At 42.4% G+C, this 24,690-nt stretch overlaps 1 protein-coding gene across 2 annotated transcripts in view; it reads right to left on the reverse strand.

Moving 5' to 3' along the window:
- The window catches only part of LOC127450817 (acid-sensing ion channel 2), a 731,245-nt gene that overhangs the window by 256,992 nt on the left and 449,563 nt on the right, over positions 1-24,690 (reverse strand). Inside the window, exon 1 of one of the 2 annotated variants that reach the window (XM_051715202.1) lies at positions 746-2,954. The exons of the other annotated variant lie outside the window; for it this stretch is intronic. Coding sequence (XP_051571162.1) covers positions 746-1,456 — 711 coding nt within the window. The 5' untranslated portion in view covers positions 1,457-2,954. Of the gene's footprint in view, positions 1-745; positions 2,955-24,690 lie in introns of those variants that run through there. 2 annotated transcript variants of the gene reach the window in all.

Below are 24,690 nucleotides of genomic sequence, written 5' to 3' on the forward strand. Positions count from 1 at the left end.
GCATCAAGTGTCAATTGATTAAAATTATTATTTATAATTAATTTCACGAAGTTTCAAGAACTGTCCTTTACCATGTTGTATGCTTATGTCATGATTTGTAGTGCTTCACTGCACTCTAATTTAGTTAATTACTTTAATATAACTTATTTTGAATTATTTTAAGCCATTTGGCAGCCCCATTGGAACATTGGAGGTCCACTGGTTGTCCACTAGCTCTACACCACTGGTGTAGAGCTATTTCTTTAGATACTGTAATTAATTGGTAGCATGAAATATTAGTGTTTGCTAACAGGCTGAATGGGTGCTACGGTAATTGACAGAGCTGTGTGTGAATAGACGGAGTGTCCTGGGGTTGGGGGTCTTTTTGAGCAATACAAATTCAAATAGCGCATCATCCTCAATCAGAATCCCATTATGAAGATCAGCCTGGCAAGATCAGTGCTTTCACCTGTTGTGTTCATAAATGCTGTGGCCACCGAATGGAAAAAATATATATATATATTTCTGAATTGGGATCAGAAAGGTCAGATATGAATGTAAAAAATGTGCTGTGAAATGTTTGAAGCACGACAGAGGGCATCACAGGACAAGATCTTAAGAGAGGTCAGTACAGAGTGTGAGAGCCCTTTTCAAGTGCTGCATGAAAGACTAAATCACAGTGAATTTAAGATACACCAGAGCAAAAAGGTGTGAGAGAGACAGAGAGGGACAGAAAGACAGAGAGAAATGTAGAGGTCAGACTCACAGTAGAGAAGTTGTGAGCTCCACAGGGCTCTCCACGGTACTTGCAGCCCAGGAGCATATCCTCCAGCTGGTGGCCCAGTCGGTCCATGAATTCCAAGCTGGTGCCCTCGAAACGCCGCGGAGGCAGGAAAAGACGGAAGTCTGACAGCTTGCTGAACCAGACCCGCCTGTCATCTTGAAGCAGGTCCAGGACCAGGGGTCTGGCCGTGCGGTTAGCCAGCAACAGTCCGAGCCAGTGACCCCCGAAGTACAGATCACTTTTAGTAAGGTGATACATGCGAATGGGGTTATTGTTACAGATGGTGACCGTGGGAAAGGCGAGTTCTCTTGCCCACTCCGTGTGGACTCTTGTGTGTGTAGGGAAGTCCAGCCAGTGAAGCAAGCGATTCGAGGACCAAGACAACAGAAGACCCAGAGACGTACAGAACGCTAACATCCAGAACGCCCGGTGGCCAAGAGAACTAGTAGGGGTACAGATGTGCCGTAAACCATGGAGGCGAGTTTGTGTCAGGAGGGCCACAGTGAGGCTGGACAAACCATCTCTTGGGGCTCTGGGTTGGGTGGGATGATGGCGGGCCCTCCTTTGGCCCGGTGTGGGCGTGGCAGGGCGTAGACAGCGGCCTTCCAGAGCCATGAGGGCCCACAGAGCTGCTAAAGCAGCAAGGGGGAAGGCTTCATCTCCCAGCCAGGCCTTCACGGCCGGGGCCCTCATGGGAGAGCCAGAACACTGACTTCCAGAATACTGATATGACTAAGAGTTCAGCAAAACAAGCTATTCTAACACATTCACAGAACTACTTAAGCTTTAATCAAAGTGTACAACCACAACACACTTTTAAGCTCTGCTTCTACCATCTGCTTAAATATCCTTCCAAACTTATTAAAACTTTTTTTCTGGATAAGCTAAACACATACCCACACACAAACACACTGCTCCTTAAGGTGGCCCAAAAAAATCAACACATGTCTTCATGCCCTCAGGCAACTCTAAATAACCCCTTAGGCTAAATCCCCAGGCTATTTTCCTTTTTAATCTGTCACTTTATCTGGCACTTTAACACTCTCTCTCTTCATTCCCTCTCCCTCCTCAGTCCATCTGGTCAGAGTACCCAAAGTTTGTCTGGGTTTTGGGGACAGCCTGCAATCTCCTAAATAACTTCTCCAAGCTTCTGCTGAAGTACAGGAGAGGGAATCGGAGTCAGTGAGGCAGTTACAATGGAAGTGATCTTAATGAGAGAAAAAGATTCAATAGATACAAGGCAGATAATTAGAGTAAGAGAAAATAATGAAAAAGAGAAATGGATTGTGGAAGACAGAAAGTGTCCGAATGCCAGTTGAGTCACAAGAGTGAAGACAGACAGTCTTCAGGCAACCTGACCTGTATGCGTAATTAGCTGTACTGTAAATCCCCCTCTACATTCCCTTGAGAGATTCTTTCCCAAACACAAGCTATAACTGGTTCCATTACCCCATGGGCACCCGGACCAATTACACACACTCAAACTCACTCATCTTGTCTTTTTGCCTCTTTTTCTCAGGCTTTGTCAGGGATAAACAAAAGCTTTTAGCCCGCCGATCTCTCTATCTCTCTGTCGCCGATCTCTCTATCTCTCTGTCCTCAGCTATGGGAGCACAAGGGCAAAACCCTTGTGTGAGAGAGGTCGTACTTTGTTCTAGTTCATACACACACATACACTGACACACACACACCGACTCTTGCCTGCAGGAGAGCTGAGTGCCGCTGATGTAGAATCTGTTCTGACAGGGTCCAAATTCAGCATCTCACTCTCTCTCCTCTTTCTCTCTCCCTTTCTTTTCCATCTTGCTGTTAATCTCAAACAACATCCTTTATTTTCTGTTGCTTTTAGCCTCTTGTTTTTTTTTTTTTTAATGTTTCAGTCTTCGCTAAAAATATCCATTCCCAGAAAATCAAATTCCTAATTTTTCCTCCATGCCCCTCTTCTTCCCTCTGCCAATCAAAGCTCACTTGCTCCTCCCCCTGCCTCTCGTCTGCCTCCTCTTGTCCTTTATTGTTTTCTGGATGGCTTCACTTCTGCCTCTTTGGTCATTCAAGAGAGAGAGAGCGCGCAAGCGACAGAAGCCGCTCCGCATGTGTGCTTTGCTTTGCTTTCCTTTCCACTGCTTAATTGCTCCTCTGTTGCTCTTCTCTTCCCTTTTGCTCAGTCCGCTCAGCATTCCTCTCCTCCTCCTGGGTCACTCCTCCTCTTGCTCTGTCATTTCTGTCCTCGCCACACTCCTCCGTGTCCACACAGCCAGCGCCTGGCTCAGCCTGTACCAGCTCTCTCTCTCTCCCCCCCTCTCTCATTCTCTCTCTCTCTTTCTCTCTCACTCACTCTTTTTCTCAATCTCTTAATCTTTCTCTGTCTGCTCCCTAGAACAAGGCTAAAGAGAAACAAAAGAGTGCCACTATTTTTTTCTACATGTGCTAGTGATAAAAAGTAATATAGTGTTTCTCTCTGTGTGTGTGGGTAGGAGGGTTGCTTTGTGTGTGAAGGGAAGCCAAAAGTTCTCACTGGTGTCTCACGCTTCCTTTTTCTCATTCGTTTTATTCTATTTCACTTCTTCTGTCTTTTATATGAATTTTCTGATGTTTTTTTTTTTTTTAATTTACTCAGCTACTCATTCTTATTCATTCATCTGTTTATTAATTGATTTTCTCCATCTTCACACACATACATAATTGAAATTACCTGTCAGAGTCTTTGCCACATGAGTGCATGTGAATGATATTTTGCAGTTATACAGAGAGAAAGAGAGTCACAGATCACCAAATATTTCGAATATAACAGATTAGAGTGAAGAGGTGAAAAACACTTACCAGCTGTTTTGACTCAGTACTTCAATTATACATGGTTCTCTTGTAATGGCTGACTAATTATTAAAGCCTATAATCTCATAAATGACACCCTTTCTATTCTTTTAATTTGTAAATATTTCATTTCAAGTCAAAACTTAAAAACTTAAAAAAAAAAAAAAAAAAATAAAAAAAAAAAATATATATATATATATATATATATATATATATATATATATATATTTATGTATATATATATATATATATATATATATATATATAATTTACAATGTATATTTAACCAAAATATTTATGTAACAATACTGCTTGTTTGGTTTCGTTAATGAAGACTCATTTGTAGGACACATGGGCTCTGTACATGTAAATGAGTCATCAGAATATGCAAATTGGGTATTGATGCCACACAGCAACATTTAGCTTCTTCCTTAAGTGTTTCTCTTGATATCTTAGTGAACTCAAAAAAAATATAAAAAAAAAATAAAAATAAAAAACTCGTAAAGAAATTCATATTAATTTTGAAACATACAGCATGTATAAAATCATGAACACTCACATCATATGAAGACTGTAGTCATATCAGCAACCTTATAAAAGCTGATTTATTCTACATAGAGAGGGTCCCCTTAGGGTCACATGGCCAGCCAAATGCTACTCGCTTAAAGGAATAGTTCACACAAAAATGAAAATTTGCTGATAATTTACTCACCCTCAGGCCATCCAAGATGTATCTGAGTTTCTTTCTTCATCAAAACAGAATTTAAGATTTTTAGGATTTCATTTCAGGCCTCCTCCTTTAAACAATGCAAGTGAATCAACTCCATTTTTTTGACAGTCCAAAATGCATATTTAGGGTGCATCAAAATAATCCACACGACTCCAGTCGACAAATAAAGTTCTTCTGAACCCAAACGATTGATTATTTTTAGAAACAAAACAATACTTATATACTTTTCAACTACAAATGTTCGCTTCCGTACATCTCTGTGACACGTGATGCCTGGGTATCAGTACACCCCAACTTTCTCTCAAATATTGGAGGGTGTGCAGTGAACATTTTACCCCTGAGGATTTCAGACCATCGAAAGAAACAAAGGGTCGATATCTGAATTCATAGGCTGTGCCTGTGCTGTTTTTCCAGCTAACTCAGGTATGTGTGAAAACTTTGTCATTGTCACGCCTCCCTCGGGCTCTGCACCTCCCTCAGCGCTCTCCTCATCACCCATTTTCTAATTCACCGCACCTGCACTCAATTCACTCACTCATCTCGTTTGTGAAGCTTCTCTTCTGTGTGATATCACCTGTACCATTGATCTCACTGTGTAAACCTTTAAAACCTGTGAATCTCAATAAATGCTCTCGCACTTGGTTTCACTAACTACAACTTGTGTGGCTTGAATTCTTGACAGTCATATGGCCTATATATTTCGACTAAAGAAAAAGCACAAGTAGAAAATGCAATGGCATTGCTCCGAAATAATGGATGGTTATTTACTGCAGTAATGTTTTTTTATTATTATTTGGAAATTATTTGTATTTTATTTTATATTGTTTTGAAATTGTTTTGGACTGTTTTGGTTTGTGAACGGCGCTTGGTTTGTGCACTTCCTGCCTCCTCCTCCATGTGACGCATGACCTTACCAACAAGCTTATGTCATCCCTCTCATGAGCACGCGTCACAGAGATGTATGGAAGCGAACATTTGTAGTTAAAAAAGTATACAAGTATTGTTTTGTTTCTAAAAATAGTCGTGTGGATTATTTTCATACACCCTAAATATGCATTTTGGACTGTCAAAAAAATGGAGTTGATTCACTTGCATTGTTTAAAGGAGGAGGCCTGAAATGAAATCCTAAAAATCTTGAATTCTGTTTTGATGAAGAAAGAAACTCAGATACATCTTGGATGGCCTGAGGGTGAGTAAATTATCAGCAAATATTCATTTTTGGGTGAACTATTCCTTTAATATCAAGAACCCTATAATTAGTCACTTTCCCTAATAGATTAAACTGTCTCGGGTTACTTGACTGTAACCCTTGTTCCCTGAAAAAGCGGAACAAGATGCTCCACTTGACTCAGCGCTTATGGGAACGTCTTTAGGAGTGACCAGCTGTGAATATGTGTGCAACACGTCAATGAAATTGACTAGAACCTTTATAGCCTCTGTTGGTGACATCATAATGTGCCAGTACCAGAGGCTATAAATAGATGTGCCACAGGTGCATCGTCAGGTATATTTGTCTGAAGAGCAGTCCTGGGACATCCTCAGTGTGGCAATGAAGCGCAGCATCTCGTTCCGCTTTTTCAGGGAACAAGGGTTACAGTCAAGTAACCCGTTCCCTGTCAAAAGCTACACTTAATGTTGCGCTTGATTCAGCGCTTATGCGAACGAGAATTCCCACGCCGCTGCACTGTGGGTGTCTGGACCCCTTACGGTTGTGTAGTGTGTGCTCACAAGAACGCAAAAGGTCTCAGACATGAGCTTGTGATGTTGACTCAAGGATGTGAGAGCCCGGAGTGGCATGAACATCCAAACTATAAAATCTTATGAATGTGTGAGGAGAGGACCAGCCTGCCGCATTACAAACATGCTGCAGTGATGCACCCCCCGCCAAAGCTTTAGAAGAAGCGACCCCCTGGTAGAATGAGCCCTGATGCCTACTGGCGAAGCTTGACCACTCGCCTCATAGGCAAGGGCAATAGCATCCCTCACCCAATGTGACATTGTCTGTTTTGTGGCGGCCGCCCCGTTACAGCCCCCATGACAAACGAATAGTTGCCCTGACTTACGCCACTGGCTAGTATGGTGGACATAGGCCTGAAGAGCATGAGCTGGACACAGTCTATGAAGTTTCTCCTGATCCGGCATTGTGAACGGCGGAGGACAGAAGGCCTCAAGAGTGACCGGATGTATGGTCGAGAAAGGAACCTTAGGCAAAGTCTAAGCAGGATGGAAAGACAGACAGAGCCTGCAAATCCCCAATTCTTTTAAAGAAGTGATAGCCATGAGAAAAAACATCTTTAGAGTCAGGAGCTTGTCAGACGCCGACTCTAGAGGTACAAAGGGGTTCTCAACCAGACCCTCAAGGACTATAGCTAAGTCCCATGAAGGGATCCTGGTTCTAACAGGAGGCCTCAGTCGCATGGCCCCACAAACGAAGCGAGCGAGCAAAGGATGTTTCCCCAGTGGCGCCCTGTCAATCAAAGAATGGCAAGCCGACAGAGCAGCCACATAAACCCTGAGAGTGGCGGGGCATGTGCCTACTGATAATTTCTCCTGCAGGAGCAATCTGGCAGTTAACTGGATCTGCATTATGTGCAGTGCACCACCTTTCAAAGACACCCCATTTATTGGCATAACTATTTCTAGTGGAAGGAGTCCTAGCACTCAGAATGGTCTCAATAACTCCAGGTGAAAACCCAGTGTCCCTCAGTTGGTACCCTTCAGGGGCCAAACATGAAGGTTCCACAGCTCGGGCCGGGGATGAAATATTGTCCCCTGCGCTTGAGACAGAAGGTCCCTCCTCTCCGGTATCGCCCAAGGCGAGCCGTCGAGGAGAGATATTATCTCCGAAAACCATACTCTGTTCGGCCAACACGGCACTATCAGTAAGAGGCAAGATCCTTGTTGACGAATTCTGGCTAGAACTCCCGAGAGCAGAGAAACTGGAGGAAACGCAAACAGGCGCATTTTGGGCCATGTATGTGCCATCGCGTCCAGACCCAGGGGGGCTGGGTGACTCAGAGAGAAGTTGAGGGGACATTGCGCTGTCTGTTGGGAGGCAAAGAGGTCCACCTCTGCTTCGTAAAATCTTAACCAGATTTGTTTCACTACCTCGGGGTGGAGTTTCCATTCTCCCGTCGGTATTTTCTGTCTGGACAGTAAATCCGCTCCCACATTCAGGCATCCAGGAATATTTACTGCTTTGAGTGACAGGAGCTTGCCCTGGGCCCAAAGAAAAATCTGCTGCGCTAGTCTGTTTAGCTGGCACGACCACAGACCTCCTTGGTGATTTATGTAAGAGACTGCCGCTGTGTTGTCCACCCACACCAGGACATGGCAGCCTCTCAGATGCTGGAGGAAGTCCTTCAGGGCCAGAAATACAGCCATCAATTCGAGACAGCTGATGTGCCAATCGAGCTGATGACCCTCCCATTCCCCTTGAGCTGGATAACCACTTAAGACCGCTCCCCAGCCCGACAGGGAGGCGTCTGTCGTTAGCAATCTGCAATGGCAAGATGCACCTAGAGTGGGACCCAAGGCGAGGAACCGGGGTCTGAGCCACATAGAGAGGGTACGTAGCCCGCGGCGTGTAACCCTTATCTGCCTTCGGGGATTGGCCCTTGGATGAAATCCCCTGGCTTTGAGCCACAACTGAAACCGTCTCATATGCAAAAAGCCCATAGGGATCACAGAGGACGCAGATGCCATGAGACCTAACATTCGTTGATACTGAAGAACAGTACGATCTTGGCCTAGCCTGACTTTGCTCAGGGTATTCTGAATGGTCTCGATTCGAGCGGGAGACAGCTGTTCCCGCATTATGATCAAATTCCACACTATCCCTAAATATGTCGTTCTCTGGGCAGGAGAAAGAACGCTTTTCTTGTCGTTGAGTCTCAACCCCAGAGAAACTAGATGAGCTAAGATGACATTTCTGTGCTGTAATGCCAGTTCTTGCAATTGTGCTAGTATCAGCCAGTTGTCTATGTAATTCAAAATGTGGATGCCCTGGAGTCGCAATGGAGCCAGTGCTGCATCCATGCACTTTGTGTATGTGTGAGGTGATAAGGCTAGGCCGAAAGGAAGAACCCGATATTGGTAAGCTTCACCCCCAAAAGCAAACCTCAGGAACTTTCTGTGTTTTGGCAGTATTTCTATATGAAAGTATGCCTTCATGAGATCGATTGTGACTAACCAATCACGATTTTGAATTTGTGACACGATCATCTTGACAGTTAGCATCTTGAGCTTGAGCGCCTTGACTGAGCGGTTCAAGCCTCAAAGGTCTAAAATCGGACGCAATCCCCCATCCTTCTTGGGAACCAGGAAGTATCTGCTGTAGCAACCTGACTCTCTCTCTGGAAGGGGAACATGTTCTATGGCCCCTTTGACCAGAAGAGATTGCAGCTCTTGTGACAGTAAATGTGCTTGTTCCAGTTTAACGGTAGTGGGGACCACGGTGTTGAAATGCAGAGGACGGCGAATGCATTGAATTCTGTAGCCCTTTTCTACTGTCTTTAGGACCCACATAGAAATACCTGGCAGTAGCTTCCACACTGCCAGGTTCTCTGAAATGGATACCAATTTTGATACTTCCTGTTGAGGGGATGTTGGATGTTCCGTGTCCTGGGCGACAACAGGAAGCATTGGAACACTCAACATTTCACTGGAAACCACTGCCCCCCGAAACACCAGAGGCGGTGGGGATGGAGAGGTTTTGTGGGGGTGTCGGGAAGGAGCGGGTAGATGTTTTGCTCGCCACTTCCCGAGGGGGGCTACCCCCACAATGCTGGGCGAAAGACCATCAGGACTTCTTCTTTTTAGAAATAATGGTCCTGAGGTCTTGCTTTGGAGGCTGCTGAAGGCGACGAGCTGGTCCCCAATCTTTACAAGGGGGAGCGCGACTCGCCACACTTTGTTTTTGAGCCTCCCTTCTAGAAGGACCGGGGCGAGGCTGGGTGGCCGGCAGCCCCTCCCCCTGAGTGCGGCGAGGAAGGAATTGCACAAAGGCTTCCTCATGTTTTTTCACCTCCCGAAACCTGGTGACGACTGTATTCACTGAACAGGCCGGAAGGTGAGACCGGGGCATCAAGGATAAGGACAGAGTATTCCTACTTGAGGAATTCCCGTGAGGTTTAGCCACAGATGCCTCTCCGTGCTGACCAAAGCAGCCATTGAATGGCCGATAGCGCGAGCCGTCTGCTTGGTTGCACAGAGAGATAAATCTGTGGCTCGACGAAGCTCTGAGAATGCTTCCTCGTCGATTGTACTACCTGCACTCAGGTCCTTCAACAGATCTGCCTGGTATGCCTACAACACCGCCATGGTGTGTAGCACAGCACCAGCCTGACCTGCTGCTTGATAAGCTTTCCCCACAAGCGTTGAGGTGGTTCTACACAGCTTTGTGGGGAGAGTTGGTCTTTTTAATGATTGTGTTGAGCCAGGCAAGAGATAGCCCACGAGTGTCTCCTCTACCTGTGGCATCATCGTAGATCCCCGTGCCTTAGCACCCACGATAGTCGAATATGTCGATGTCGAAGGCACAATGATACGGGAAGTATAAGGTCTTCAAAGAAGGGGAGAGACTGATTTTGTCCCCTGGCCACCAGACAGAAATCTGTCTTCTAGTTTCGATCATGTGGGGGTCTCTTGTTCACGTGGCCAGTCTAGCTGTAATCTGGCCACCGCACGAGTAACCACCTCGAGTAATTTCTCAACCGCTTTGTCATCACGTGATGAACGTTCAGAGGTAGGCAACTCAAAGTCCACAGACCCAAGAGATTCATCATCCCCCTCATGAACCGAAGAGGCGCCGGGGCACGCTTTGAGATCACGCAAGGGACAAACTGGATCTGGAGAGAGAGCGAGCGATAGGGACGGACCCGTCTCTCGCTCCTCAGCCAGATCCATACACGAGCTCCACGATGGAATGGTGGGTGCTGGCTCTTGGAAGTAAGCAAGATAAGCACGCAGCATCTTCACTGTGAACAGCTCACAATGCTCACACTCACCTCGCTCCAATACAAGAGCAGTGTGCTCTTCCCCAAACAAACAAAACAAAACTGGTGTGTGTCCGATTCAGCTATAGGATGTAAGCATGGAAACACACACTGTTTGCTTTGTTGATTGCTCATTTTTAAATTCTTGTCTTTTCTACACTTGAATGACAAAGAAAAAGAAAGTTTTCTGCACACTGCCTGACAAATCTAACTCCTATCAGAAGAAAAATAGAGAGCTGAGAAGCTGAGAAGCACAAACACATCACAGAGTGGTCTGAAGACAAAAGACCTGACGTTGCACCTGTGGCACATCTATTTATAACCTCTGGTACTGGCGCATTATGATGTCACCAACAGAGGCTATCAAGGTTCTAGTCAATTTCATTGACGTGTTGCACACATATTCACAGCTGGTCACTCCTAAAGACGTTCCCATAAGCGCTGAATCAAGCGCAGCATTAAGTGTAGCTTTTGACAGGGAACTAGATATGCATATGTAACTTCACCCCCCTTTAATGCATATGTGTGTCAAAAAAGACCCAGTTGAAATCTAGATTCTTATTCTTTATAAAACTACTTATTTTATTTTCATGGAAAATTAACTCTGATGATAATTTGATCAGTAATTAATTTTTTAAAAAGTTGATATATTTTTTCTTTAATTCTGAAGAATTTAAGACACAATGGAAATGGAGTAGGTGTTTTGGGTGAAAGTGTGAAAAAATAGCCTGTATAACAGAAATATGGGCAGTTTCCATGTTTGGTGGTTGTAACAAGGTTAAGATGGGCAAGGAGGAGACGGGAACCGGACGAAGCATCAAAGAAATATTTTAATGAAAACAAAAACACACAAAACACAAACACATACATGGCAGCTGCTTGTGGCTCTTTCTCTCCCAAACTGCTGCATCCAGATCAGCTTTATCCCTCTCCTCGGCTGATTAGCCCGATTGGGGGCCGGCCTTGCACACTCATGGCCCAGCCCCGCCCTCCTCCTCCTCACAGTGGCAAAATACAAACCAGCCCAAACCAGCCCATCTGGCACCAGCAATCATGCCGCGGTCCAAATCACTGAGATCACATTTTTCCCCCATTCTAATGGTTGATGTGAACATTAACTGAAGCTCCTGACCCGTATCTGCATGATTGTATGCATTGCACTGCTGCCACATGATTGACTGATTAGATAATCGCATGGATGATTGTTTGTGCCAGACGGGCTGGTTTGAGTATTTCTGTAACTGCAGATCTCCTGGGAATTTCACGCACAACAGTCTCTAGAATTTACTCAGAACTGTGCCAAAAACAAAAAAACATCCAGTGAGGGGCAGTTATGTGGATGGAAATGCCTTGTTGATGAGAGAGGTCAACAGAGAATGGCCAGGCTGGTTCGAACTGACAAAGTCTACAGTAACTCAGATAACCGCTCTGTACAATTGTGGTGAGAAGAATAGCACCACAGAATGCTATTCTGAGATGCAGATTGGTGCTGTTTTGGCAGCACGAGGGGGACCTACACAATATTAGGCAGGTGGTTTTAATATTGTGGCTGATTGGTGTGTGTGTATATATATATATATATATATATATATATATATATATATATATATATATATATATATATATATATATAAATGGGCATAAAAGGTCATAATAATTCCAACCAGCAAATAACTGAGAAATTGGCACTGATTTAAAGCCAATGGTGAACTGGTGCACAGCCCCGCATAAAAAAAAAACATATTTTAATTCATTCCAACAAGGCAGAGATTCATATTCTATTCAGTCCTCTCAAATCACATGTACAAGCTACAACTTCTGTCTGGAGCCCTTCAGCCATACTTATCAGTTAACATCGCATTTCCCCTAGAGTCTCATATCCTCTGAAGAATATGTAAGCGCTTATGTCATCAGAGCATCTACAAAATTAACTGCTTCTTTGTTCAGTTTCAGTAAGTATAATCCAGTAGTTTTGCATTTGCACTGTGTTTTTTTTTTTCTTCTCCCTTTTATTCTTAAACTGCTGTATGTATGATGAAAGGGAGATAAGAATAATTTAATCTTTTATATTAATTTTCTCAGTGTGTGAAGGTTTAATGTCACAGCAAGTGAGTAACTGATTTACTATGCTTAATTTCAGGCAGATGCTTTATTGATATTCCATGTGAAACAAGCCCCTCAATATGACCTTTTATCTTATCACGAAACAAACACAGATGTGTTTAAAGGAACATCCACATACATTTGCAGCAAATGGAAAGAAATAAGCCCACAGGCCACATAATTGCTGTACATATTACATAAGCGTAAATACAACATGGTGTCACATTTTAAAACAACCTAAGGTGGTTTGTGGTTTTACTACCTGGTTAGACTGGTTGGGTATGCTGGTTTTAGAGGGGTTTCGGGCACTTGTCAGCTGGTCAGTCTGGGAGACCAGCTAATACCAGTAAAACCAGCTGACCAGCTAAATCAGTTGATTGTGATCTTGGCCAGGTTGAGAGACCAGCTAAAACCAGCATACCAATTTTTTTTATTTTTTTATTTTTTTTCACTTAATAAGCACCGAGGTGAATCACAGCATGACAGCATTTTGTGTATATCATGAAAGCATCATTCCATATACTATATTCACTAATGTTAATTGGGTTTAGCTACATCCTTAACATTCTACAGGTGCATCTCAATAAATTAGAATGTTGTGGAAAAGTTCATTTATTTCATTAATTCAACTCAAATTGTGAAACTCGTGTATTAAATAAATTCAATGCACACAGACTGAAGTAGTTTAAGTCTTTGGTTCTTTTAATTGTGATGATTTTGGCTCACATTTAACAAAAACCCACCAATTCACTATCTCAAAAAATTAGAATATTTTGACATGCCATCAGCTAATCAACTCAAAACACCTGCAAAGGTTTCCTGAGCCTTCAAAATTGTCTCTCAGTTTGGTTCACTAGGCTACACAATCATGGGGAAGACTGCTGATCTGACAGTTGTCCAGAAGACAATCATTGACACCCTTCACAAGGAGGGTAAGCCACAAACATTCATTGCCAAAGAAGCTGGCTGTTCACAGAGTGCTGTATCCAAGCATGTTAACAGAAAGTTGAGTGGAAAGAAAAAGTGTGGAAGAAAAAATGCACAACCAACCGAGAGAACCGCAGCCTTATGATTGTCAAGCAAAATCGATTCAAGAATTTGGGTGAACTTCACAAGGAATGGACTGAGGCTGGGGTCAAGCCATCAAGAGCCACCACACACAGACATGTCAAGGAATTTGGCTAAAGTTGTCGTATTCCTCTTGTTAAGTCACTCCTGAACCACAGACAACGTCAGAGGCGTCTTACCTGGGCTAAGGAGAAGAAGAACTGGACTGTTGCCCAGTGTTCCAAAGTCCTCTTTTCAGATGAGAGCAAGTTTTGTATTTCATTTGGAAACCAAGGTCCTAGAGTCTGGAGGAAGGGTGGAGAAGCTCATAGCTCAAGTTGCTTGAAGTCCAGTGTTAAGTTTCCACAGCCTGTGATGATTTGGGGTGCAATGTCATCTGCTGGTGTTGGTCCATTGTGTTTTTTGAAAACCAAAGTCACTGCACCCGTTTACCAAGAAATTTTGGAGCACTTCATGCTTCCTTCTGCTGACCAGCTTTTTAAAGATGCTGATTTCATTTTCCAGCAGGATTTGGCACCTGCCCACACTGCCAAAAGCACCAAAAGTTGGTTAAATGACCATGGTGTTGGTGTGCTTGACTGGCCAGCAAACTCACCAGATCTGAACCCCATAGAGAATCTATGGGGTACTGTCAAGAGGAAAATGAGAAACAAGAGACCAAAAAATGCAGATGAGCTGAAGGCCACTGTCAAAGAAACCTGGGCTTCCATACCACCTCAGCAGTGCCACAAACTGATCACCTCCATGCCATGCCGAATTGAGGCAGTAATTAAAGCAAAAGGAGCCCCTACCAAGTATTGAGTACATATACAGTAAAAGAACATACTTTCCAGAAGGCCAACAATTCACTAAAAATGTTTTTTTTATTGGTCTTATGATGTATTCTAATTTTTTGAGATAGTGAATTGGTGGGTGTTTGCCAAAATCATCACAATTAAAAGAACCAAAGACTTAAACTACTTCAGTCTGTGTGCATTGAATTTATTTAATACACGAGTTTCACAATTTGAGTTGAATTACTGAAATAAATGAACTTTTCCATGACATTCTAATTTATTGAGATGCACCTGTATGTTAGCCATAAGATTCTTGGTTCCGTAGTAAGAGCGACTTCTTTGATTGGTGGATTATTGCTTTATGATTATCGGTAGTGTAGTACTTCACCATGAACTGGCACTTGTTTCTTTTTTTTCTTTTTTATCTTATATACTTTTTGTTTCTACAGAGGCATGCAGTAAACCACTGTATAACACTCTTAGAGTTCATGGTAGGTCTGTCTTGAAAGGTTTACAAGTTATAAAATAATAATAATAATAATAATAATAATAATAATAACTTCTTGATTTTCAAATAGGAGTTTTGCTTCCGGAGCCCAACAGTGTAGTCTGTTTTCCCAAGAATAAAATGCGTTCAACAGTAAGCAATAAGGCATAGCCCACTAACGAGAGTGTTCAACCCTCATTCAAAGAGACATGGATTGAGTTTGACACCAGACACCAAAGGGTACACACACATGCACATATACACACAGACACTGTAGTAAAAATAATAGAAATAATAATAAATAAATGCTAGATACAAACACAGTATTATGTGGCCATCAACCAGAATTATAGACATTTTATGTAACAAAAATACATTATTAATTATTTGTGTGACAAAGAACAACATGTGGAACTTACACACAGCATTCCACTCACAATAAAGGTCCAGGCTCAGATAAAAATACATCTGTGAAAGTGCAGATGAACAAGGTCAAAGCTTGACAAGATCAGTCTTCCTTATAGAGAGTCATCTTCACACTTTCACTGATCTCCTGCATTAACGAAAAACAAACATGTCTAATGCATATAGAATATTCCTAAAAAAAAATCACTGAATTAAAGATGGGTCTTAAATCTGTAAGTTGTATATCTCTGGAATACTCCTGAGCCATGCAGGTTAAAGTGCTGAATCACAGAAAACCAGTACAGAGACCCTACTGATCCAGCAGTGTTAATTAGACAAAGTCAGGAGATGAAACACAGGTAACACCTACCACCCCCATCTCTGCAGTTATACTCAACCGACCATGCATACTGTATGGGTGTGTGTGGGTGTGTTTGTGAATGAGTGAATATTTAAAAAGGAAAGAGAGAAAGCGGAATTTGTTTTCCAAGAAAATTATTTTATCAGATCATGTGTCTTGTGTATGTCTAGGTGTGAGTGGGCATGCACACTTTGTTATAGATTGCACAGTTTTATCCAAAAACCTAAAAGTGAGCTAAATCTTAAGAAAATCTTTTATTTAGGGACCTCCTCCATTGAATAAATGATTCATAAACAAAGAAATTTCATTCAAGTTTTTTTAGTTATAGTTTTTATTTCATTCAAATGTTTTTTTAGAGGACCAAATATCCCCACAAGGATGGTAAAACGTCATGGTTACTTTCGTAACCTCCATTCCCTGATGGAGGGAACAAGACGTTGTGATGTAGTGACACTAGGGGTCACTCTTGGGAGCCCCAAACACCTCTGCTTTTTTTAAAAAAGGCCAATGGGAATTGGCAAGTGGAATTTGCATGCCACTCCCCCGGACATACTGGTATAAAAGGAGCTGGTATGCAACAACTCATTCAGGTTTTGTGCCGATGAAGTAAGGCCTGTAGAATCCTTTCTTCATCTCGGCTGGAGGGACAGGCTCTATCGCGCCCTTGCGCAGAAGAGTCACGATCTCTGCATGCAAGGTAGTGGCGTTCTCGCCCTTCACCGAGGTGAAGTGGACGCCACTGGACCTGGGTGGGTGCCTGGTGAACTGAATCACGTAGCCGAGTCGGATGGCCCGGGTCAGCCATCGCGACGCATTGGAAAGCGCGAGCCATGCGCCCAAACTCCAGGCGAGGGGGACCAAGTGAATGATCACATCGGACGTACCGGAGGGTGGGCCAGCTGGGCGCACAGGGAGCGCCATACCTGCAAAAACCCAGGAAACGAGAAAACCACTCTTTTGTTGAACTTTTGGGTACCGCAGCCTCTTGGGCATGCGGCAAAAATGAAACAAAAGATTCTCCTCCTGGCCCTCCACCGGGGGATGGAGTGGTCTTTCCACCAGCTCCAGAGAAGCAGGTCTCCTCGCCCCTGGGTCGCCCATATCATGGGCGCTTCGAAGCCTTCCTCGGGTTCTTAGCGGCCGGCCGTGAGACAGGTGGCATCTGCTTCCTGCATTGGGCTCCACTCCGGGGCCGGGCCATGGGGGCGGGCTGCGGAAGAGCTGGTGTTGTTGCTGCAGGAGGACGCCCTTAGCGATGAGCAGATGGGATGCGGAGTCTTGAGCCGCGCCAGGGCAGGATGTGTTGTATGGCCTCCGTCTGCTTCTTCATTGCCGAGAACTGCTGGGCAAAGTCCTCGACGGTGTCGCCGAATAGGCCAACCTGGGAGATGGGGGAGTCAAGGAACCATGCTTTGTCAGCCTCTCGCATCTCAACAAAGTTAAGCCAAAGGTGGCGCTCCTGTACCACCAGGGTGGACATCGCCTGCCCAAGAGACCGTGCCATGACCTTCGTCACCCAGAGAGCGAGGTCGGTCGCCGAGCGCAGTTCCTGCATCAATCCCTGGTCATAACTACCCTCGTGCAGTTATTTTAGCGCCTTGGCTTGGTGTACTTGCAGGAGAGCCATGGCATGCAGGGCGGAGGCGGCTTGCCCAGCGGCACCGTAGGCCCTAGTCGTCAGGGATGACGTAAACCTACAGGCCCTGGACGGGAGCCTTGGGCGTCCGTGCCAGGTGGCAGCGCTCTGCGGACACAAGTGCACCGCGAGCGCCTTATCCACCTGGGGGATCACCGAATACCCCCTGGCCGCTCCACCATCGAGGGTAGTGAGAGCGGGGGAGCTGAAAGACCGGGACCGGGCAGTAAAAGGTGCCTCCCATGATCTTTTCAGCTCATCATGCACTTACGGAAAGAAAAGAAAGGGGGCGGGGCATGGCCGTCTTCCCAGGCTCCGAACAAGAGGTCGAACTCGCCCTGAGACGAGCTGGCGGACTCGTCCGAGCGCCCGACCGGGGCAAGCGAGCATGCTGGGGAATGGGAGGTCCGTGGGAGGATACCCGGCGGAGATTGATGTCCCCAAATCGCCCCCAGTGCTAACCGGCACGGCCTCATACCTGTAGGTAGAAGGACCAAGGCGGGGAGCTGCTGGGGTGGCTTGCTTTCTTACGAATGCAAGCCGCGACCGCAATGTTGCCATTGTCATGTTCTCGCAATGAGGACAAGACCCATCCACGAACGATGTCTCCGCGTGGGCAGCGCCCAGACACGTAAGATAGCGATCATGGCCATCAGAAGCAGAGAGATAACGACCGCAACCAGGAATAACACACAAACGGAAAGGCATCTTTAAAAAGACGTTCCGTGTGTGCCACTCTTTTAGAATGAAAATATACTCTTTATTTAGAATATACTCTTTTGTTATTCTGCCGAAGCGCCCAGGGGTGTTCTCTGCACTCCACAGGTGCAGAGGGGGAGAAGCCGCTGAAATGCGCCATAAAATCCAGCAGATGAGGTGAATGAACTCGCGGATGAATTCAGCTTCAATGAATAGAACCGCTCACCTCCGAAGAGAAAATCTGAATGAGTGGTTGCATACCAGCTCCTTTTATACCCGTATGTCCGGGGGAGTGGCATGCATATTCCACTCGCCAATTCCCACTGGCCTTTTTTCAAAAAAGCAGAGGTGTTTGGGCTCCCAAGAGTGACCCCTAGTGTCACTACATCGACACAATGTCGAGTGAGTGACATATAGGGAACCTAAAATATCCTACACTGTGGGGACCAGCTGACGAAACATGCTAGATAATGTCTTTATGAAAATGTAAAAAAAAAAAAAAATGGGTTAGGGTTAGGGGATAGAAAGTGTCAATAGCAAAAATAAAAAAAAGACATTAATGGACACATGGCATTTTTTTCTTTGATGTGTTGTGTGCATAATTTCAGTAATGAAACTTCAAAATGCAGTATCCCACTTGCATAGTCAGATACACACCAGCTACCCCAGTTAGAATATGTTACATTAGTTTATTCAAATACAGATGGCAAGCAGACTTCCAACCTCATGCACAGACATGCACTGAGATGAACAGACACAGAACATCTTTGAAAAGTGATATATGCCAGATTCTTACTAGAATCTGCAGAATCTGTTTCTGATATTCAAACGTGGAAGGGATTTGCTTACTGTTTGTATTATAAGGCAGCACTGTTAAAATGACAAAGCTGTTCTTAAAAAAAAAACAATGTTGGTAGAAATGTTGCACAACCTTGTCATAGTTTGTCATTATTCATCTTTTGCCTACTGTGGTAGCGGGGGCGTGGTCAAGCATCTCTCCGGAGAGAGAGAAAGCGGTAAGGGCGCTTACACCTGAGTTAAATTATGTCTAACACCTGTCTCTAATTTCAATGAGCACGGGGAGAGCGGCATAAATAGAGCCACACCACAGGTAGAGGAGAGAGAGAGCCTGGGCACTGATTGTGAAGCCAAGAGTTATTATTGCAAAGTTGAGAGTTTATTTTGTGAAGTAGCTTGTGGATTTTTTTAGACTGAGTTATTGAACAGCATAAAAGCCTTGAAAGACTGTATTTGCTGCAGTGAGGAAAATAAACGCTTACCTGAACCAGGAAATCTGCTTCTCGCCTCCTCCTTCCACCGAGAAGTGTTACACCTACTATTAACAGACGTCCGCTGTTGAACTGAATATGCATACTGCAAAGTGCATTTTGAACAAAGGCACAAATGGCACTTTTAGGAAAACAGTAGAGAACTGTCAGTTGTCTATGCAGACAATATTTTTGACCTTGGATGCATGTAAATCTATTGTATGAGACCTTTAAAACAAAATTAGGCACGTTTAAAAACCATAATACTTGCACTTTAATTAGTGTGTTAGTGGCTTAAATTAGAAATCCCCATTTTTCTGAATAAAAATGACTACAAAAGCACACTAATCAATGGCCTCACTCTGCTCTATGAGTTTTTTTTAATCAAGGTGTTGCCAAATTTGTCTGATGTGAGAAATGGATTTATGGCCTTATCAGACAGGAAAATGAAATCAATAGTGTTATTGTAAGGTGGGTGTTGAGAGAGAGAGAGAGAGAGAGAGAGAGAGAGAGAGAGAGAAAGGAAGAGAGAGAGAGAGATTGCACATTCTCAATGTCATCCACACTCAACCTTTGACAAATGGAGGGTATCATGTTGTAGACAATGCTCAAATACAAGTGAGTAGGCATTTTGCACAGGAGGATGCAAAGAGGATGAGGGTGATGTAGGGAGGTGTAGCTGTCTATAATTAGACCAAATTAAAGAGCTGCCACCTAGCCACGACTTTGTGCTGGATGTGGGGTGGTAATCACCTGAGCTGCACGTAGTTGACTTTAAAAGGAAAGGTGGCGGTCTCAGTCAGAACTGCAGGCAAATATTCAACTCACATTACTGCATTAGAACACAGAGAGTCCACATCACGCAGTGGAGGATGATCTCATTAATATTTGAAGATTCATACGTAACATTTACATTTATTTATTTATTTATTTTTACATTTAGATAGACACTGAAACATACAATATGAATGTATTAAAAGCATCTTAAACACTTAAGCTTTTTGGGTGTTTATTGGGTGTTTCTGCCACTTTTAGCACAGAGGACTTCTAGAAGGTTTTGTTAAAACATGTTACACACTCTCACTAGTTTATTAAATTTGTAGACTAACAATGTCTAACAGTGTATGTACACGCATCACTGAAGATCTCTGAATTTAACAGAATTAGTTGAAATTTGTGGAAATAAAATGGCCTACTAATTTGTCTTATTAAGGCTAGCTTGATAGCTAAAATTGTTTGTATCCTAAATACAGTACACAATTAAATAACATTTTCACAACTGTTTATTAATTTGGCAAAATTACAGCTAGATTGGAATTGACATCCAATAAAAATATTCTGATATTTATCTTTACATTTTCATACAGTAAAAATGATAATGGTTTATGTTTATTTCACTATTTGTTTATATCATCATAGTTTTAAACATGTAATAATTCCTATTCCATTTCATTAAGGATTTTCATAATTTAACATTGAAAGTCTGGGTCTGGGACAGGGATGAAACAATAAAATCTGCACATAAAAAGGCACTTGAAAATATTCAAATGCTCAAACTTGTAACAGTACCACATTTCACTCAGTTCTTGATATGTGTGTCTGTGTGTGCCTGTGTGCTGTGTCAATGGACCTTAGTCAGAGTTTTTGAAGGGAATGAAAACAAGGATGAGGGATGGACACACAGGCTTAAAAATTGCATACTATCCATACCTCTCTTACTGCTTTTGCCATACCAGTCTATACTATATGAATATTGTAAGGGTTGTATGGTAGTATGCCATTCCGAACTTGGCCAGCATCTCTTCACTGGGTTGTACTGCTGTTGAAATTGGTGTTGATCATTTGCTGAACATAGAAAATACATCTTTTCACAAACATTTCAGTAGACAAAAAAGAAGACCCTAGAAAAACACAAGTTGTGAAAATTTGATGTGATCTTGGACCATTATTCAACTTTATACAGTGCATGCCATTGAACAGACTTTAAGTCTATTCCTCACAACCTCATTTTCTTTTGCATAAAATTACATTAAATAGTCTACACTGTCTAAGTGCTATTGTTCCAAAACGTCAATTCTTTTCACTCCGAAGAAATTGTAAATATCTCCAAAGTTATTAAAATGTGAAAGGATTTACGTTTTAAATGCCGGTAATATGCTGATTGCATTGTACGTTTCAATGTCTATACAAAGTGAGAACATACAAAATGTCTGTGTGATTAAACCACATTTTATTTCATTTTAGTTTACAAATACTCAGATCAAGTTGCACAATTAAATGGTACAATCACATGTGTGTGTTAAAACAGATCCCTGACACAACACGTCTAGAATAACATCTGTTATTGCCACAGCAAAGCTCAAGCAATGTTAAATAATTTGCACACGGAGCTTGTGTCAATCCTCTGTATGATGACATATGATATTATGACAGTCTGTAACATGCTCTAACTTATAGAATTATGTGTGTGTGTGTGTGTGTGTAAGTGTGTGTGTGGGCAGGTTTAAGTGGTTTACGAGGACTTTTTTTAGGTTATAAACTGGTAATTACAAGGGTATTATGCTCTAAATTTGGTTTATGAGGACATTTCTGGTGTCCCCATAATTTAAATCACTTAAAAAACATACTAATGAAGTTTTATTGAAAATGTAAAAATGCAGAAAGATTTTTGTGATGGTTAGGTTTAGGGGTAGGGTTAGGGTTAGGGTATAGAATCTATAGTTTGTACAGTATAAAAATCATTATGTCTATGGAGAGTCCTCATAATGATAGCTGCACCAACATGTGTGTGTGTGTGTGTGTGTGTGTGAGAGAGAGAGAGAGCAGATTTGGGTGGTTTACGAGGACATTGTTTTAGGTTAAAAACTGGTAATTACAAGGGTATTATGCTATGAATGTGGCTTATAATGATATTTCTATATTCCCATATTCAAATCACTTAAAAAACATACTAAACTATGTTTTTTTTTTTTTTTTTTTTTTTTTTTTTTTTAATGTAAAAATGCAGAACATTTTTTTGAGGGTTAGGTTTAGGGGTAGGATTAGGGGATATAATCTATAGTTCATACAGTATAAGAATCATTATGTCTGTGGAGAGTCCTCATAAGGATAACCGCACCAACATGTGTGTATATGTGTGTGTGTGTGTGTGTGTGTGTGTGTGTGTGTGTGTGTGTGTGTACATGTTTATGCTACATTTTGTTGACCAAATGTCCCCACAAGGATAGTAAAACCTGAGATCACCTACCTTGTGGGGCCCAGCCAACGGTCCCCCACGAGGGAAATGGCTTAGTAAACCTACTAAACTATGATTTTTTTTTTTTTTTTTTTTTTTTATGTAAAAATGCAAAAAAGGTTAGGTTTAGGGGTAGGGTAAGGGTTATGGGATAGAAATTATCGTTAGAGCTGTATAAAATCCCTAAAATGCGTGGAAGTCTTGGGAGAGTCCCCACAATGATATAAAAACAAGTTTGTGTGTGTGTGTGTGTGTGTGTGTGTGTGTGTGTGTGTGTGTGTGTGTGTGTGTGTGTGTGTGTGTGTGTGTGTGTGTGTGCTTATTGACACTGTAAAAAACAAACAAAAAAAACTCTGGTTCACACTGTGTGGGTGTCCAGAGGGAATCCGCAGCACTATGACTTGGTGTAAAGCCACTGAAACTCATTAAACAAGAGATTAGAGAAGGGGAGAGGGTGGGAGGGGGTGAGCTGAAATAACAGAACTACAGTATAGGCGACTAATAGAGGGACTAAATTATTTGGTGAAAGCTGAGGACAACAGAAGAGTAAAAGTGCAAAGGGAGTAAAAGATAAAAGGAAAACTTGTGATTTAATGAGTGCCAGAATGAGAAAGTAATCTGTGGTCTATGATCCTTATCATGCAGCATCAAAGTAAAAATAATTTTGTCTTACGACTAAACAAAGCAGAGCACACAAAACACCAGTCAAGCTGTTTGTGTGCAACATTTTTGTCTGATGATGATGAAAACCAATTCAGCATCTTTTATTCAGTCATACTACAAATTAGTGAAGAGTAACGATGGTCGGCTAATTGTCAAACAACCGACCAGCTGATTAGTGAGGCTGACTAGTTTACCTAGATTTTTTTTATATTAGTTTACAGGCAGCTTGCTGTGCTTTAGTTGTTAGAAAGTTTGCACAGTAAAACACTCTCATTAAAGTTTCAGTTTTAAATTCATCACCTTCAAAGCAATTTAAAGCAGCATGCTGATTGCACTATGGATTTGGCGACAATACTGTAGGTCGAAAGATGTGCTGCTGAAAATAGACTGTGCTTACCGAAATTTGAATCTCTGCCCCCAGTGGCCAAAGCTGGAAGTGTTGTTAAACATTTAAGCATGTGTGAGCTCCAGTTTCTGGCAAATTGTTTTGTTGTTGTTGTTGTTGTTGTTGTTGTTGTAAATGAATACAGTCAACAGGAATGCATGCATTATTAACTAAATTTTAGAGCAAAAATGCAACCTCCGAATTGCGCTCACCATTGCTCATAATTACTTCCTGGTTTCCGTGAGACTTAAACCCATGTCAAGTCAAGTCATTTTTATTTGTATAGCGCTTTTCACAACACACATTGTTTCAAAGCAGGTTTACAGGAAAGCATGCATTAAAAAAAAAAAAAAGAAAAAGAAAAAAGAAAAAAGAAATTGTAATATTTATAATGAATTTCAGTGATCATTGTGTAGTTTGATTAAATATGATTGTAAAATGTGTATAGAAATTAAATAATAATTGTATTTAGAAACCCTGTGAGCAAGCTTAAGGCGACTGTGGCAAGGAACACAAAACTCCATAAGATGTTGGTTAATGGAGAAAAATTACCTTGGGAGAAACCAGGCTCACTGTGGGGGCCAGTTCCCCTCTAGCTAAACAACATGAATATAAAGCCAATATTAGTTATTAGTGTCTCGGACGTTGCACAATAGTGGTGGTGATATTGATTAATTTCAAGTGACTCGATTCTTTTGATTCCATTCACCAAAAATATTTGTTCATATTAGTTAATTGATTTGTTCATTGAACATTTCTTGAAGTTATGCCTTTGCCTTATCACGTCTTTCAATTAACTGTATTGAATGTTTCAAAACTTTTGACCGGTAGTGTATATATACAGTTGTGCTCAAAAGTTTGCATACCTTTGGAGAATTGGTAATATATGTACCATTTTTAAAGAAAACATGAGTGAGCAAGCAAAACACATTTATTTTATTTCTTATGGGATTCATATTCAACTGTAGGTTATAACAGAATGGCACAATCATAAAACAAAACATGGCAACAAAGAAAAATTTGAAATTATCCCTGTTCAAAAGTCTGCATACCCTTAGTTTTTAATACTGTGTATTGCCCCCTTTAGCATCAATGAAAGCGTGCAGTCTTTTGTAATAGTTGTCTATGAGGCCCCAAATTGTTGCAGGTGGTATAACTGCCCATTCGTCTTGGCAAAATGCCTCCAGGTCATGCAAAGTCTTTGGTTGTCTTGCATGAACCACACGTTTGAGATCTCCCCAGAGTGGCTCGTTGATATTAAGGTCAGGAGACTGTGATGGCCACTCCAGAACCTTCACCTTTTT

Source organism: Myxocyprinus asiaticus, chromosome 13 (assembly GCF_019703515.2).
Source record: "Myxocyprinus asiaticus isolate MX2 ecotype Aquarium Trade chromosome 13, UBuf_Myxa_2, whole genome shotgun sequence".
In the NCBI taxonomy this organism is placed as follows: domain Eukaryota; kingdom Metazoa; phylum Chordata; class Actinopteri; order Cypriniformes; family Catostomidae; genus Myxocyprinus; species Myxocyprinus asiaticus.